At 40.3% G+C, this 17,483-nt stretch overlaps 1 protein-coding gene across 1 annotated transcript; it reads right to left on the reverse strand.

Moving 5' to 3' along the window:
• Positions 1 to 3,869: 3,869 nt before the first annotated feature.
• On the reverse strand, positions 3,870 to 8,309 carry snai1a (snail family zinc finger 1a). The gene is made up of 3 exons (XM_047346353.1): positions 7,964 to 8,309; positions 7,027 to 7,542; positions 3,870 to 5,313 (listed from the first exon to the last, which is right to left on the reverse strand). The coding sequence occupies exons 1-3, from the start codon at positions 8,037 to 8,039 to the stop codon at positions 5,129 to 5,131; spliced, it is 777 nt and encodes a 258-aa protein (XP_047202309.1). The 5' UTR covers positions 8,040 to 8,309; the 3' UTR covers positions 3,870 to 5,128.
• Between the last annotated feature and the right edge of the window lie 9,174 nt (positions 8,310 to 17,483).

A 17,483-nucleotide genomic window follows, 5' to 3' on the forward strand; every position in this document is an offset into this window, starting at 1 on the left:
TTTTAGATTTTTATTTGTAAAAACCTCTGAAAACAATGTATTATTATTTTTATATCAATTCCCAATTGCAAATGCAAAATGGTAAATGTTCTGCAGTTATTACAGTTCATAAGTGACATCATTTGTTTAGCCTTATCCCACTGGAGGTGGTTAGCTTACCAGCAGTTGTGCTTAACATTTTAGGTAAAAGAACACTGATCCTCAGAGGATGGCCACATGCAGCTTCAGTGCTACGGTTCATTCTTAGCTGTAGTAAGAATCAGACCAAATCCCAGCATACAGCTGAAGTGAAGGCCCTTCCTGGGAGCATTCTTATTAGGGCCTCAAATATCATGAGTGCAGATGACTCCTGTTTATGAGATCTTGACAGCTCCTTCCTGTCTCACAGATCATGAGCCCTGACTGCTGCTGCCCTGAAGGCCACTTCTTAGTTTCTGGCCACCCGGCTCCACCCTAAAAGCTCAGCTGGAGGAGCAGTTACGGGTGAGATGACTGAAGACGTGGGAGGAACATGGCACTCATCATGGCAAAGTGCAGCAACAGAATGAGCTCTTGATCTCTGCAGCTTTTCAATGCAGAGATGCGTTTTTTTTTTGTGGGGGTAAAGTAGGCCAGTGTAAACTCCAACTTCCTGTCGGCTCTGTCTCACAGGGGGAGAGATGATCCTCCTGTGAAGGGAGAAAGAGCTGCTGCTCTGTAGGGACCATTTCCACTTAAAAAACACACACAGACACACACAAATAGAAATGCAGCCACAGAGACAACCAGAGAGTGAGTGGGAGAGCGAGCGAGCGAGCGAGGAATACACAAACACAGTGGGGTTCAGGAATGTTAAACACATGCTTTATGGCATAAATAGCAGCCACTTTTGGTAAATTACAGTGAGTGCTCTGGCACTGTAAAGCACACAGCAGGAAAATGCTCTCAGATTTCAGATCCAGGCCCTGTGCTTTCCCCAGGGGACAAAAAAGGGAGCGTGTTGTGTTTTCATTTCTGTGTAAAAAGTCAGAGTAAGTACAACTTTTTGCAGTATCACATGCTATTTCGCCTCTGAAATTAGCTAGTTTAGTTGAGTTTTAGTGAACAATAAACAGATCAGAAAGGTAGAGGAAATTGAAACATATCCTGATCACACCTGATCTTGACTCAAAGAAAAACCAACAGAATAATTGAAACTGGAAGTCACTCAACAGGAAAGCTGTTGATTAAACTTTAGTGCTGCTTTTTTGCTAACAGAGCTGACACCCTTACCCCAGGACATCACAGCTTACATCATCAGTATAGTTCTGGGCAGCAGCTGAGCTTTTATTAGCTGTTCCCCAAAAGCATCTTGGGTAAATTAATTAAAAACAAAAGGAAAAACCCAATCAATTGCTCTGATATTTACCTTCCTGTCGGGCTTGCTTTGTGTTTATGCACAAGTCTTTTAGAATCATGGACCAGTAAATGGTTTCAATGTAAACCAAAGTTTGAACAGTTACAGTTTAAAAATTACAGAAATTTTGCACCATTGTGTTTCTACACTTTAAAGTCCTTTTAATGAGATCCCAATGAAAGTCCCCAAATAACTGAAGCCCCTCACAAAACTCACCTCCCTGTAAATTTTATTTGTCTACTTATTTTGACTTTATGTCAGCAGCACCCTCAGCAAGCCATGCAGCCATGTTTTGCATGGGCAATTTTAAACAATTGCAACCTTTTTGGTTTGTACAACAAACAAAACAGCATTATAGGCAACGTACATTATTTAGTTGATCTAACAAATCACCATTTTTCCTATCAATCTACATGTCTTCCACCTTGTATGGTGTCATACAGAGTGAAAGAAAGACTATATTTGCTGCTGCAGCTTCCTGTCTGTCTGTGTCGGGTGATTTGCTTGAGCTAATGCTGTGAACGAGCTGTCAGAGCCCGAGAATGGTGTCACAGTTGGGTTCAAAGCAATCAGGCTGCAAGTTGGAAAACAGCTGGATTCACTATTTGGTTGGGTACTAACTACTATTAGCAGTACAAGTCGATAGCAATTTACAGTCATATTTAATAAATTTGAATATTTTCGAAAGCTTAATTTATTTCACTAACTCAGTTTACAAGGGGAAAAGAAAACACGACATTTAATCTCTTAGATTAGAATATTACGTCAGACCAATAAAAAACATTTTTAATACAGAAATGTGGACTTATTATAAATATGTTGAAACCTGCTTAAAGGTTGTTGTTTTCAAACGGTACTTTTACTCTGGCAAACAAGGTACATCAAAACACATATTCTGATTTATCCAATATAGCTGTATTTCCCTAGATTCTATGCATTCAAAAACTAAATGACCTTTTTACAACTAGATTTACAGCACTATGTGTGACACTAGTTTAATGAGACACAAACCATCAGAAATGCTTAGTTTATAGTTTATACTGATTATATATACTTTATTTTATATGAGTGCAGCCATAATGGATACTGAACTGGGGGTTGTAAGGTGAGCTCCAACCTGCCCAGTCACAACTCAGATTCAGGAGGAGTTCTTGAAAAACCTGATTTCTAGGTAAAAACAGAACATGCCTTAAAACACCAAATCATTACAAAAGTAATCAATGAGTCATATCAAAACTGAGAGAAAACATGCTAATGTTAGACAATGACTTTCATATATTGCTCTAAATGAGAGGTCAGCAGATATGTATTGAAGACTGGGGCTGTATGCATTATGTCAGATATATCTTTAGCAACATATAATAAAGTTACGTGCATTTTTGGGATGTGTCGGAGCACCACAGAAAATACAGCAGCACATTAAGGCTGTCCTGCAGAAATTCCGCTTTATGTCTGCCACTGTCAGGAAAGTCATTAATAAGTTAGTTAAGTGGGACACAATCACGATTCCAAGGAAGACCATGTAATACTGATGGAATGAAGAGTTGTTTTTGAAGCTACTACATTTTTAAACTCTGATTTTAACTTTAATGTAGTATAGATATGGACTCAGTTTCAGGAAATCCGAATATTTAAATGACTTCAGATTCTTGAGATTGACATTATTTTGTGCACCAACAGGAGTGTTTCTTGTTATTCTATGTTAAGTAAAAAACAATAGGCCCCCGTCAGATATTTGTATTTTAAATGTTTGAGAAACCACCACGCAGCAGTAAAAACCCAGTATTTTTACCCAAGTTGTCATATCCTGACACTCACAGGCCTGATCGTGGTCTAAGCAATCCAATTTGAAGCAGTTTTCTATGAGGGGGTCAGAAAGACTGCTGAGGCCATCCTTCGTGCTAGCTGTTAGCACATTTCCCTGACTCAGAAGGAAACCAGGAACGATGCTGTGGAATAGTTTACCTCACTCCACTCTGGCTGAGACTCGGCCTCAGCCCACGCATGGCGACTGACAGGAACAGTGACTAGTAGCTTGACTTACTGACTCAAAGTAGAGGAGCCATGGGAACCTACAGGGCCAGAGTTTGACTCACTGTCTAGGAATATATATTCTGTGCTTTCACAAAGAATGAAAAAATAAACACACATCTATCACTGATACAATACAGCTTACTAAAACTCCACTTTAGGGTCTGTTCAGGAAGACTTGCACCTAAAATGCTCATATTTGCATATCCTGTAATATTTACAGAGCCATATAGAGAAGTAGATGGCAGGTGGAAACTGGAAGCAGGTGCATTCAGTTGTTCCTACCAATCACAGCATGTTGCTCACCTGCATCTGCAACAGCCAGTTTACTCCCCACTGCTAATTTGTCTCCCAGTTGGTGATCAAACAGACATTTATGAACTGTACTGACTTCTTTAAAGCCAAAACAGAGATCAGACTCTTGTGGCCGTCCCCTTGTGTCAAAAAAATTAAACAACACTAGTTTTAATAAACATAAATTACTTTATTGAATGAAAAGGCATCATTTACGACATACAGGAATTAAAGGTGAACACACAGGCATAGTAGAAAAAAAATAACACATCATTTGCACATTGCACTAAAAAACAGCCGTAAAATATTTAGGAACATTAGAAATTCTTCTCTGTATGGTCCATTTACATGCCTTTCATCACATCAGGCAACCATGTTTCCATGGTGTAAACTGTTAACATCTTTGGTCCCAACCTAGAGTTCCAAACTTAGCTAATTTTCTGCTAATACTGAAATCAGGTTTCAAAGCCACATCAGCTAAGTGAGGTAAAAAAGGCACACTTTGGTTGTATGAATAATACAAATTTCAAGGCACATTCATTTTAGTCACATGGCTCTGGCTGGTATCATTAACACTGTAGTAACCTTAAGTTCATGGCTTTCATTTTTACACATATTGCAGCAGAGCTGCACACTGAATCTTCTTTGGGAAACAGCAGAATGGCTTTTCCTATCTCTAAAACCCATCAGATTAGGGCAGAGGTTCTTGTTTTAGTCAAAACAGAGGCTTACAATGATCCACATCAGTGAAAAAAAAAAAATGTTAAACTGGTGCCATTCTTCTGTGATGACATACTTCCTCTTTTTCCTTAAGCAAACCAACAGCATTGGAAGTCACCTACTATCAGCTAGCAAAGGTCATGGCTGCAGCACCTGTTAGGACCTCATCTATCTGCACCACAGTACCAGGGACAGCTGTGTGTGCATTCGCTTTTGTATGTGCGTGAGTGTGTGAGCTTTGAGACGCGCCAAGGGATTTATCCCACCCACGCACCCCTACCTCTGAGCAGCTGCATCTAGGCCATGATCTTGAGCTGACCGGCACCAGGACGAAGATCTGGGAGGAGACACCTTTTACCCCAACGAGTTCATGTTATGTGTTGCTTGGAATGGGCACAAATAGCAATAATGACAATGTCTGCTGATCACTCAAGTGAGTTTTTTTTCAGTTCAGATGGTCCAGCCTCAAAAACTCAGTCAACAATAGAAGAAAGTACAAAAAAACTGCTTCCCAACTGTTTTACAATGGAACAGAGAAGCAAAAACGCTTGTAAAGCCAGATCCGCAGTGAGGTCTGATTCCCTCCAGGTCTCTTAAATCAGGCAATTTCATGATCTTTGTGGCATCTTAAACAATCTAACAGGGCTTCACAATAGTTTTCCATGGGTCCGAGCTCCTGGTAGTTCCCTTCCATGCACTCATGGTGCCTTAACCCAATGTGGAGCAGCACCCTGAGGAGCTGTGTTTCTGCAGCAGCGACATGCGGCTGAAGGTGCGAGAGCAGACGCCGCATTGATACTTCTTTACCTCAGCGTGGGTCTGCAGGTGGGCCCTCAGATTGGAACGGTCCGCAAAAGCTCGGTTGCAGTGGGGGCACGAGAATGGACGCTCACCTAGACAGAGAGTGGCAGAGACAAACTGGATTTAAAACACAATATAAAACAATAAAATTAAACTTAAACTGATGTTTAATTGTGATTTGAATATGCTGAAGGAGTTGGTGTTATGGAAATCTGATGTCTGAGAATTCTAAAGAACAACAGTTTTCCGACACTTTGGACAATGAAGGTGAGTGGGGGAGGAGGGCCTGAGAGTGAGGGAGGGTCTGTTGATGCACATGAATTCAGGCGTGTAAGGGGTAGCAGGGTTATGGATGAATTCAAGGGTGCGTCGCAATATTTCAAAGTAAATGTAATATGTACAGGGAAGCCGGTGAGGTTAGTGAACAGCATGAGTAATATGACTAGTTGATGACAAGCTCTGACATTTATATAGAAGCTAGACATGGAGACCACTAAACAGAGTTGTAAGACAGAAAACTATGCAGAAAGACGTTTAAACTTTTACCTTTGGGGAAGGGAAAAATGTGGAATCGTTGACCACCAATGAGCAGAATCTCAGTTTTTGATCAATTTTAGGATGTTTGAGGTGAAATTAATCTCAAACAACCAGAGAGGGAGGAAGTGTGCTATTTAAAGTGTATCACATGCATCACAATAAAAACAGATGCTGATTTTATGGAAGATGTAAAATATAGAAGCAAAGAGGAAGCAGTTACATATTGAACGAGGAGAAGCTGAGAACACAGCCTTGAGGAACATTGGTAGCAAATGGAAATAAATTGCATTTAAAGGTTTTTGCCTAAATGTGAGATATGCACTCAGTGTCACTCATTTGACATCAATCCAGCGCCCTTGAATGTGACAACAATAGTTATACTCAGAGACTGGATTATTTTGACGGGAGCTTTCTATTAACACCTCACACACAAACACATGTATAAACACAGACACATTGTAAAGATAATGAGGATCACATGGCTGGCTGCTGGGGTCAGAGTCTGACTGAATTAGCATGATTCAATCAGAACCAAATGAGATTAACATGCTAACAAGTTGCTGCAGGTACTAAGTACTCATTGATAGCAGCTAGCCTTCAGGCATTCTTTAAACCTTTTGTCCCTCTTCTGTCCCCATTCAGGTACCTCCCCCTGCAGCCGTGATAAGATAATTAGATGACAGCTCATTGTTGCTGAGACATTAAAAACAATGAGTGATCAATGAGTCCACAGAGGGCTTCCCTGTGTGATAATGTCTGCTGATCAAATGTTAGGTAGATTGTCATTTCAAAATGAAGAGGGGACAACCTGCTGACACACAACAACTACATCTGATTTCCACTTCCATGAATGTAGGGCAGTCTGAGGCCCTGAGTAGAATTTTAAGTGTCCATTTCAAGCTAAGCCAATAATTTGGGGAAGTTGTTCACATAAAACCACGGGAAAAAAAGGTATTTCTCATTGATTAACTAACAGTTACGATCTGTAGGAAGTGGGACTTCAGCTCAGATACAACCAGCTGAAAATAGCTTTACAATATGATTGTTCATGTAACTTTCATGTTGTGATGGTTTTCCTTAGTATGTTTACAATTAGTGCATTTAGTAAACATGTGTTATGTAAATCTAAGTTCTCATGGGGTCCCCTATTCTGGCAGATGGCCCTAAGCTAAAAGCAATGTTTAGTTATACTTTGGGCTTACAGCATAAATCAAATGTAAAGGGAAAATTTGAAATGAGCTATCTATGCGGACCATATTCCACCTTACCTGTGTGTGTGCGAATGTGGCCACGCAGCAGCCAGGGCCTGGAGAACGCCTTCCCGCAGGTGGTGCAAACGCAGGGTAGGGTGTGCGAGCGGATGTGCATCTTTAGAGCACCCAAGCTGGTGTACTCTTTGGGACAATGTTTGCATAGGAAAGCCGGCCTGGTCGCTGTTACGGGAGTCTCTCCTCTTTCCTCCTCTTCAGGGGGGCTGACATGAGCCATAACACCGGTGCACTTCATCCTTTGGCGAGGGGCGTATGTGATGACGGGTTCAGGGCTGGGGGGGTCTGAGGTGCGACCCTCATCCTCCTCTCCACTGCTGCTGGCGCTGCTGCTGAGACTGCATGGGAAGCTAAGGTCCAGGGGGGCTGAGGTGCCAGAGGGTTCTGAATGGGTGGAGGGCAGATAGAGTGCAGGGAGGACGCTCAGGTCCCACACCAGACCTGTGGTGAAGCAGGTGGAGTTGGTGATGTCTGTTGATGGGACCTCGGCAAGAGGATAGGTCTCCAGTAAAGTATCTGGGAGGGAAAGGACAGGATTGTTAGGAAATAGCATTCAAGTCAATTAGAACATGTGGAATGAAGTAAGAAATTCATATCAAATAAGGGCAGACAAGAAGGTCCACTGTCTATTTTGTTCTAATTTGGTGTCTAAGATGTCAAACTTCCACATTATTTACTGAGCGCAAAATAAGAGCCACATGGGAAAGTTCCAGGGCCGTTTCCTCCCACGTATTCACAAGGGCTTGTAACATGAATGGAGCTCTGTCTCCCCGCAGAAAGAGGGGAAAGTGCTTCTAACGGGCCCCGACTTGATCAGGGAGTCGCCTCCTGGAGAAATGTTGCCAGAGTTTCTCCACAATATTGAAACAGGTGAATTTCTTTCCTATTGTTCCCACAAGACGTTTAGATTATAAGTATAAACAGCTTTATTACTCACCATTCTGACATTCTAGTTCACTGTAGTTTGGTTTTTGTTTAGCGAAATACTTCTTTACCAAGAAGGACCGAGGCATTGTCCTTCTATTGTAGGCTCCAAGATCTGTGCGTAAAAGGAACCTGAGGTCACGACGCACCGCTTCTAGAAGATGAAAAGAGCTGCAGTCCTCGAAAGAAAAACGGTGAAAATATTGTCCTTGTGATCCAAACAGGTTGGGGTGGATTTCATCGACGGAGTGATATGTAGAGCTTCTCTGCTGAGTGACTAAATGCTGGCCTCTGTTCTGAAATACTCCGACACAGCAAGGAGGGGTGTGCTCGCCCTGAGGGCCCCTCCCCACACACTGCATACTGCTCAAGAGTTTGGGAAGAAACCTCGCACATTTTACATCACCGAAACAACACCAGCGGACAGAGTTAACACAGATCAGAGAGAGGGGAACTGTAAAAAAAAAAAAAAAAAAAAACTTTAAGAATGAGTCATTTGCCGCATATGAATCACTGACCAATTTTGGTAGTTAGCACAATCTAAAAAAGGAAATAAGTTCCTACAAAAAGCGATATAGAACAACTGTGTTTATTTAGAATTTCCTGGAAAAAATCCTATTTCATTTATGGGTTCACTAAATAAATTTACCTAGCTATTCTTAAGCTGTATTTTTCCCCCTTTCTGTGAATATTTTAAATAGTTTACATTTGCCATTTGTCCAGTTACATTGTATTTAACATGGCTACAGACATACCCATCATTACTAAACGTAAGCAGGTTTCAGCGGAGGAATTACGCCACCTGCTGGTTAAAAGTCAGCACTGATTTTTCTTTAGTTCATGTCAGAAAACACGAGGTGGCGCTGTACTGCAGGTGGTGGGGATCAGTCCAGGATTTTCGTTTAGCAAAACTAACTTAAGATCTTGCAAAGATTACCTTTTAGTAATTCAAAAAGTAAAGTTAGTAATTCAAAAAGTACAGGGAAAAGAATTTTTTTTTGTGAAATATGTTTGATAAATAACACCATTACAAGACAAGAGGACTCATTCCACTAAAACCAGATAAGACAGAATTATGTTTTTCACTAACATTAAATCGAACTAAACTTTCCTTTTGAAGGAGTTGAGGATTACCAAAATAGTTTATATTTGCTAAATGTCAAAATAGCGAGACTGGGAATCTTTAGGCAGTTTTATGTATTTACTCCCTTTCTTCAACATCAGAAGGTCCTACATAGATTACTATGCAATTTTGGAAAAACCCAAATGATGATGATGCCATGGCTTTGTACACTTCTGCTGGGTAAATCACAACATTTGAGTTAAATGGAGACAGATTGCATGTATTTGCAGGTAACAATTTAAGCATGCTGCTTCTTTGCGTGACAACACGGTGAAATTAAAGATATCAGCCAAGAGCAAAGTGTGGACCTCCACAAGTGTGGATGATCCTTGGATGCAATAACCACATGCCACGTCCATCTGTTCAATCAAATATATTTAAGTATAAATACCATAGAAATGCTTAGCCATCATACTGTTAAGAAAAGAAACAGGTTCTGTGTCCCAAAGATGAATGTATTTTGACGAGAAATGTGCAGCAAACATAAATGACCTTGTGAAAATGCTGGCTGATGCTGGTAAGAAACAAGCCCTGTATCTGAATGGGCTAAAAGGCCACTCAGAGAAGAAGAACCCATAACTCCAAAAGCAAGATAAAAAGCCAGATCACAGTTTGCAAAAGCCCTCAGAGATACAGTGCCTTGCGAAAGTATTTGCCCCCCTTGGACTTTTCAACCTCTTGCCACATTTCAGGCTTCAAACATAAAGATATAAAATTCTATTTTTTTTGTGAAGAATCAACAAGTGGGACATAATCGTAAAGTGGAATGAAATTTATTGAATCTGTCAGACTATTTTAACAAATGAAAAACTGAAAAGTGGGGCGTGCAATATTATTCGGCCCCCTTGCGTTAATACTTTGTAGCGCCACCCTTTGCTGCAATTACAGCTGCAAGTCACTTGGGGTTTGTCTCTATCAGTTTTGCACATCGAGAGACTGAAATTCTTGCCCATTCTTCTTTGCAAAACAGCTGGAGCTCAGTGAGGTTGGATGAGAGCGTTCGTGAACAGCAGTCTTCAGCTCTTTCCGATTGGATTCAGGCCTGGACTTTGACTTGGCCATTCCAACACCTGGATACGTTTATTTGTGAACCATTACATTGTAGATTTGGCTTTATGTTTTGGATCATTGTCTTGTTGGAAGATAAATATCCATCCCAGTCTCAGGTCTCTTGCAGACTCCAACAGGTTTTCTTCCAGAATGGTCCTGTATTTGGCCCCATCCATCTTCCCATCAATTTTGACCATCTTCCTTGTTCCTCCTGATGAAAAGCAGGCCCAAACCATGATGCTGCCACCACCATGTTGGACAGTGGGGATGGTGTGTTCAGGGTGATGAGCTGTGTTTGCTTTTACACCAAACATATCATTTTGCATTGTGGCCAGTTCGATTTTGGTTTCATCTGACCAAAGCACCTTCTTCCACATGTTTGGTGTGTCTCCCAGGTGGCTTGTGGCAAACTTTAAACGAGACTTTTTATGGATATCTCTGAGAAATGGCTTTCTTCTTGCCACTCTTCCATAAAGGCCAGATTTGTGCAGTGTATGACTGATTGTTGTCCTATGGACAGACTCTCCCACCTCAGCTGTAGATCTGCAGTTCATCCAGAGTGATCATGGGCCTCTTGGCTACATCTCTGATCAGTCTTCTCCTTGTTCGAAATGAAAGTTTAGAGGGACGGCCGGATCTTGGTAGATTTGCAGTGGTCTGATACTCCTTCCATTTCAATATGATTGCTTGCACAGTGCTCCTTGGGATGTTTAAAGCTTGGGAAATCTTTGTGTATCCAAATCCGGCTTTAAACTTCTCCACAACAGTATCTCGGACCTGCCTGGTGTGTTCCTTGGTCTTCATAATGCTCTCTACGCTTTGAACAGATCCCTGAAACTATCACAGAGCAGGTGCATTTATACGGAGACTTGATTACACACAGGTGGATTCTATTTATCATCATCAGTCATTTGGGACAACATTGGATCATTCAGAGATCCTCACTGAACTTCTGGAGTGAGTTTGCTGCACTGAAAGTAAAGGGGCTGAATAATATTGCACGCTCTTTTAATGCTAAAAAATACATTTTTATTTCAATTCTGGAATATAAAATGTTGCAAACTTTTGTCTACCATTGACATTTAGGGATAACATATTTTGCAAATACAATTAAAAGTTTAAAATAAAAGCAAGCTAAATTAATCCATTCACCCATTTTCTATAGACGCTTCTTCTATACAGGGTCGCGGGGGAGCTGATGCCTACCTCCAGCAGTCTATGGGCGAGAGGCGGGGTTCACCCTGGACAAGTCGCAAGTCCCTCACAACACAGAGACACACAGGACAAACAACCATGCACACACCTATTCATACCAAATGCAATTTAGAGAGAACAATTACTTTAACAGTCATGTTTTTGGACTGTGGGAGGAAGCTGGAGTACCCAGAGAGAATCTACGCATGCACGAGGAGAACATGCAAACTCATCGCAGAACAACCCTAGGCCAGGAGTCAAACCCAGAACCTTCTTGCAGCAAGGCAACAGTGCTACCAACTACCACACTAAATTCATTTCAATAATTTTCATAATTTTTTTTTATTACAAACTGGTCAGTCTAATAAACTTAGTATACTTTTAGTTATAGCCTCCTGATCTCGTTGCTGACTAAACATTTTGACAAGATTATTTCAATAGATCAGACATAGATCATCATAATGTCTGTTTGACAGCTTAAGATTAAGATAATTTACATTGAAATACAAATTTAAGGATAAGGCCAAAACAAGTTTCAAAAGCAGAGTTGTTTCAACTGATGGCAATCTGAAACACTTTGTATTGTTTTGTTCCTATTTCCTACCCTTCTGGCAATGTTATCCTTACTGGAAAACAAAGGTATTACTGTTTCCACTTCATATACTACTATGATTTGTTCTGTTTAGTTTGTTAACTGGATGTTACTCCAGTTAACACTCGCAATTTCCCCTTGAAGTTTTTCATATCGTATCAGGTTGCAACCACAAATATTAATGTATTTTATTGGGATTTTACGTGCCATGCCAACACAAAAGTAATTCAGAACTGTGAAATGGAATGAAAATGGTACATGGATTTAAAAGAAATTACAAATAAAAACTGGAAAAGTATGCCATGCATTTGTATTTACCCCCTTTCCCTCTGATGCCCCTAAAAAAATTAAATGAAACCAACTGATCTTAGAAGTCCCAATTAGTAACTAGAGTCCACCTGTGTGGATTTTGATTTCAGTATGAAGAAAACTGTTCTATGAAGGCCTCGGAGCTTTGTTAGAGAACATTAATGAACAAGCTGCTGGGTATGGATTAGAATCCTCTATCTAGGGATAAAAGGTAGAGAGTTCAGCCAAAGCATGGCAATCAGGAGGAACACACTGTAACAAACTGTAACATTTCAAACAAATGAGAAAACGCCCTTGTTTCTTCAGTAAGTGTTTTTGGAACAGCGCAAAATACTGTAAAGAAGAGAGATGGTCTGTGCTGCACTGTAATTGTAACTGGAGTATGTTTAATTTGGGTATGACGATATTCAACGTCCGAAAATCCGAGGGTAATGGAAAGCAGCATGCTTTACACTCAAATCGAACGGCGGGCTCATTTGGCGAGCTCTGATTGGCTCTTTTGTCAGAGTGGGCGAGTCACATGGGAGGGGCTAGTATCGGCTTGATTTGTTTGAATATTTGAAATACAAAAACAACAATGCAGCAGAAATTCGTAGTTGTGTCGGGCAATTTCTGAAGGGGGGGGGGGTCAAATTGACAAGCTAAGTCCAGGTAGGTAAGAAAACTGCAGCTTTACTCGTTAATTTAAAACACGTCTGCGTAGACATTTAACATTTGATGTAAACGGATTTACAAGAAGATGTATCTAATTTCTGTCAAAGCAGATCCTCGTATCCCTTATATCAACCGCTGATCGGTGATGTTTGCTACTTAAAACTACAGATATACACTGTCATATAAAAAGGACAACTTTAAAATAATAAGGTTCCATGTAAAATGGATCAGGAGACAAAGCGGTAAAGTGCTGCTTCATAGAAGAATAAGCCCCGCCTCCATTTATACAGAAACAGATGTTTTGTGGGACTCTGCAGCCTTTTCATTGGACACCCTCGTCAGCTGACACACAACACTGGCCGAATTTAAAAAATAATATAAAGAACAACTTTTACAACATCACCCAGTTATAGGGAGTTAGAGATTTGTGTGTCTTTCTGTGTTTTTAAAAATGGTGCTCTGGTAAGCTTTATACTATATTTTTCTTTGTTTTCTGCAGTTTATATCCAAGTTCTACTGCACAATAAAAAATGAAACAAGACAGGACCAACGGGAAGAAATAGTCATGTTTAGAACAATCGCCCGTCTTCTGTTTGGGGGCCAAGAGGAGACCCCTGAAGACGTTAAGCCTGGAGAAGTAGCTGAGGAGGGATGGCTTGTTGTCAACCATCAAGGTAGGACTTCTAATATTAAGAATATCAGTTTATATGGTTAAAATGAATATTAAAATAAAGTAAATGTAGCTTAAAATACTGAATTATCGGTTTTGGCAGTGCCTTACAAAAGTATTCATACCCCTTAAACTTTTTTATCTACTTTTTGTCCTGCTATTGAAGAAGAACAACCACGGACTTTATTGTTGGTTTTGGGGATTTTATGTGATGGATCAACCCAATGTAGCACATAATTGTAAGGTGGAAGGGAAATGACAAGAAGTAGTTTAAAATTTAAAAAGAAAGAAAGCATGTTGGGTATTTTCATTCAGCCGGATTATTTCTTATACCCCAAATTAAAATCCAGTGCAGATAAACGACTTAAAATGTCAGCTAATTTGTAAATAGGGCTGACTTGAGTGTAATTTAATCTAATTATAAATATAGCTGTTCTGTAAAAGCCCTTAGAGGGCATCATGAAGACCAAGGAGCACAGCAGAAAGGTCAGGGAGAACATTTAGAGAAATTTAAAGCAGGGTTAGGTTATAAAAACACAATCCCAAGCTTTGAACATCTCGTTATTCAATCCATCATCTGAAAATGAAAATCAGCTGGGACAACTCCAAACCTACCTAGACACGAATGTCCACGTGAACTGACAGACAGGGTGAGGAGAACATTATTCAGAGAAGCAGCCAATGGTAACTCTAGAGGATCTGCAGAGATCCACATTCTAGGTTGGGGAATACTAAGACAGAATAATTTTACCTTTATAAAAAACTGAAAAGACACCTGTTGTTGAAAGGAATGCAGTTCACCACAATCCATGCAGGGAACACAGAGAGAAATGGAAGAAGGTCCAACATGTTATGTTTGGAGGAAAAACGTACACTGCACACACCCATCCACAAGATGAAACATGGTGATGGCAGCATAATGCTGTGGGGAATGCATTTCTTCATCAGGGGAACAGAAGCTGGTCACAGTTGATGGAGCTAAATACAGGTTCTGTAGGAAGAAAACCTACAGACAATGGCACATTTTATATCAAAGCATATTGGATAAAATTGTGTAAATTTGCAAAACTGTTAGAGCCGTGCCCCAAAAGACCTGTATGGCTGTAGGGTCAGCCATTTATGGTTCTAAATTTTAATGACTGAGGAGGTGTGCATATAAATGCATATGAAACTATTCAGATCTTTATATGTTAAACAAAATCTGAATCTTTCCCCTCCTACTTCACAATTATCAGCTATTTTTTGTTGGTCTATCACATAAAGTCCAGATAAAATACACTGAGGTTTGTGGTATAAAACGTGGAAAAGTTTAAGGAGAATACTGTGCTAAGGCTCTGCCTTTTAGATTAAAATATATATTGGCTAATCTATGAGACAATAAAGCATTATTATTCCTTCTCCTAACACTGCGAGTGTTTTCAGTTTAGTGTGAGATTGTCTGACTTATGTTTTCTTTCCTTTGTTTAAACAGAAAACAGCATACCCTTATGTTATGCATGTTAGTTTTACCATAGAAGGAAAGAGAGAAAGCATGCAGACTAACCTGTAGCACAGTTACATAACAGGTTCCCATGTGTTTTCACAGAGGCAGGTGGATGTGAAAACCAGGATGCCCTGCTGGCTGCTGCACAACAACATAACTCTACTTCTCAAGGAGACACACCTGCAAACACAGGAAAGAACAGGTGGGACAATAAGATTCACCTTTTCTGTTTCTGTGTTGAATTAATTGATTCTTGCATGAAACACATGATTTCATGTTGTTTCTCTGCTGTTTCCATCCAGCCCCTCAAATTTAGAGCCCACTGTTCCTCCAAGCAGCTCTATAACCAGTCAAGCTGTGGCTAGCTATGTTTCCCAGCCTAAAGCTGTGACAGAGCTGACCCAGGTAACCTGCGCGCAGAAGGCTAAGGCCTGGACAGACCGTCGCAATGTGTCCCACAATGCCTTCCAGCGCCAAAACCAAGTTAAGCAAGTAGTGCAGCACAACTCCTTCCACCTCCAACAGCCATGGCATCGCAGCCTCAGCCACTGAGGATCAGCTCATAATACAAGGGATGAGATCTGCTCCTACTTTTATGCCCACATAGGCACTCAGCTTTGTTACTTTAATACATATAATCCTAACTCATGAAGACACTTGCTCTCAATAGGCAGCTACATTGTTGTTTTGACTTACACAGCACTATTTCTTAAAGACGAAATAAAGATGTTCATCACATGAAATGAGATCTACAGTGTTTTTCTTTTTATCTACATGTACGCTATTGCATACTTGCATATATCAGAAGTGCAGCCTAAAAATGCAGCCAAATTACTGACCAAGTGCAGCCTATTTTCTTGGATGATGATGTGCATAACTATGGATTTACCTTTTATGTTGTTTTGAAACATTTATTTTAGGGTCAATAAGAAAATTTGTAGATCTGGAACATAATAGGTTGTCTCATTCAAAGAAAGACGTATAATTTCCAAAATGTTAAGGGTTGATCGCTTTTTATTTTCTCGGTCTAGCATAATTTTTGGTCTGCTCGCATCAACCAGAATGATGTATGGGTCACTTGTATTTAACCAAGATTATTGAGTCCCAAAGTCTGCTTTTGAGAAATTAAATGAACATTTACAAAATGTTGTACTTAATATCTACCAGTTAATAAGATTTTTATTTTGTCTGCATCTTTTTGAGAAGCCATGTATAGGTAAAATGTTTGCCCAAGAAATTGTTTAAAAAGTGTCCATCTTCATCAGCCGCCGGTGCTAACCGGCCACACTGGTTCCATTTTTGAAATATAGGCCACAAATAACCTGTGGGTCGCAGCCCTTATCTAAAGTATTGTATTGTTTCTCCCTCTCTCCCTTATGTCTTTCTTTTCCTTTTTCTGTTTTCCCAATATTTCTTCCTTGTATCTCCCATGTACTTCCTTCTTTATTTCCTTCTCTTTTCCTTTCTCTCTTCTGTTCTACCTCCATTCCTTCTTTGTGTTGTTTCTTTTCTTGTCACCAAATCCTGCCTTTTCTACTTCTTTCCTTCCCCTTTTCCTAAATTATTTTTTCCTTCTTTGCGTCCTACCTCACTTCCTTTGTTGAGAGCCCTCCTTTCTTGTGGCCTTTTTTTTCCCACATTCCCTCTTCCCTTCCCTCCTTTCTTCCTTCCATTCTTCTCTCCCTCCATCCCATCTATTTAAAGTCCATCCCCTTCAAAAATATCTGCCATAATTTTATAATGAATTTCAGGATTTTAAATTTTAAATTGAACATGAAGTACCCATTGGACTCTTAGTGTGACACTCAAAAGGTGATATAATTACTTTGGAAGTAATTGCACCTGCTGTGTTCAGTTCCTCCTAAAGTGGGTGTGTTCTATGTGGAGAACTGGTGCAACCGAAGGTTTTTTAGAGCTGGCGCCTTGGCATAAGTACACAGTGACAATGAGTGTATCTGCTGAAACAAAACTTAACACTCAACATTCAGCTACAAGAGCTTTGGGAGTTCATCTGAGCTGGCCGATGGCTCCTCGCTAGATGGGTTTACCAAAAAACATGATGAGGGGGACCAGCTAACGGGTAAACAATAGAGGCCTTATGTTTGTTTAACAAAGCCAGCTGAAATCCCTGGGTTGAGGATACATTTCAGGTCATACAAGAACAGAATTTGTGTTGCATGACAAGTCAAACCTTAAATGTCCTTGCTGCTGCTACAGATCCCGTTCATTTGAAAGAATGGTCACCTGGGAGCCAAGAACCATTTGACCTGACCAAACCCACAGAAATGGATGAGGAGTGTTGTACCCTGGACACACCAGTTCAAGTATATGCTGTATCTTCCATCATTGCTATTGGAGTAACCATTGCTTTGGTCATAGAAATGCACCTGCAGCCTTTGGTATGTAATGCCACACATTCTTTGCAGCTCCAGTTTGACCGCATCGGTTTATCCTCACA

Source organism: Girardinichthys multiradiatus, chromosome 20 (assembly GCF_021462225.1).
Source record: "Girardinichthys multiradiatus isolate DD_20200921_A chromosome 20, DD_fGirMul_XY1, whole genome shotgun sequence".
NCBI classification, from domain to species: domain Eukaryota; kingdom Metazoa; phylum Chordata; class Actinopteri; order Cyprinodontiformes; family Goodeidae; genus Girardinichthys; species Girardinichthys multiradiatus.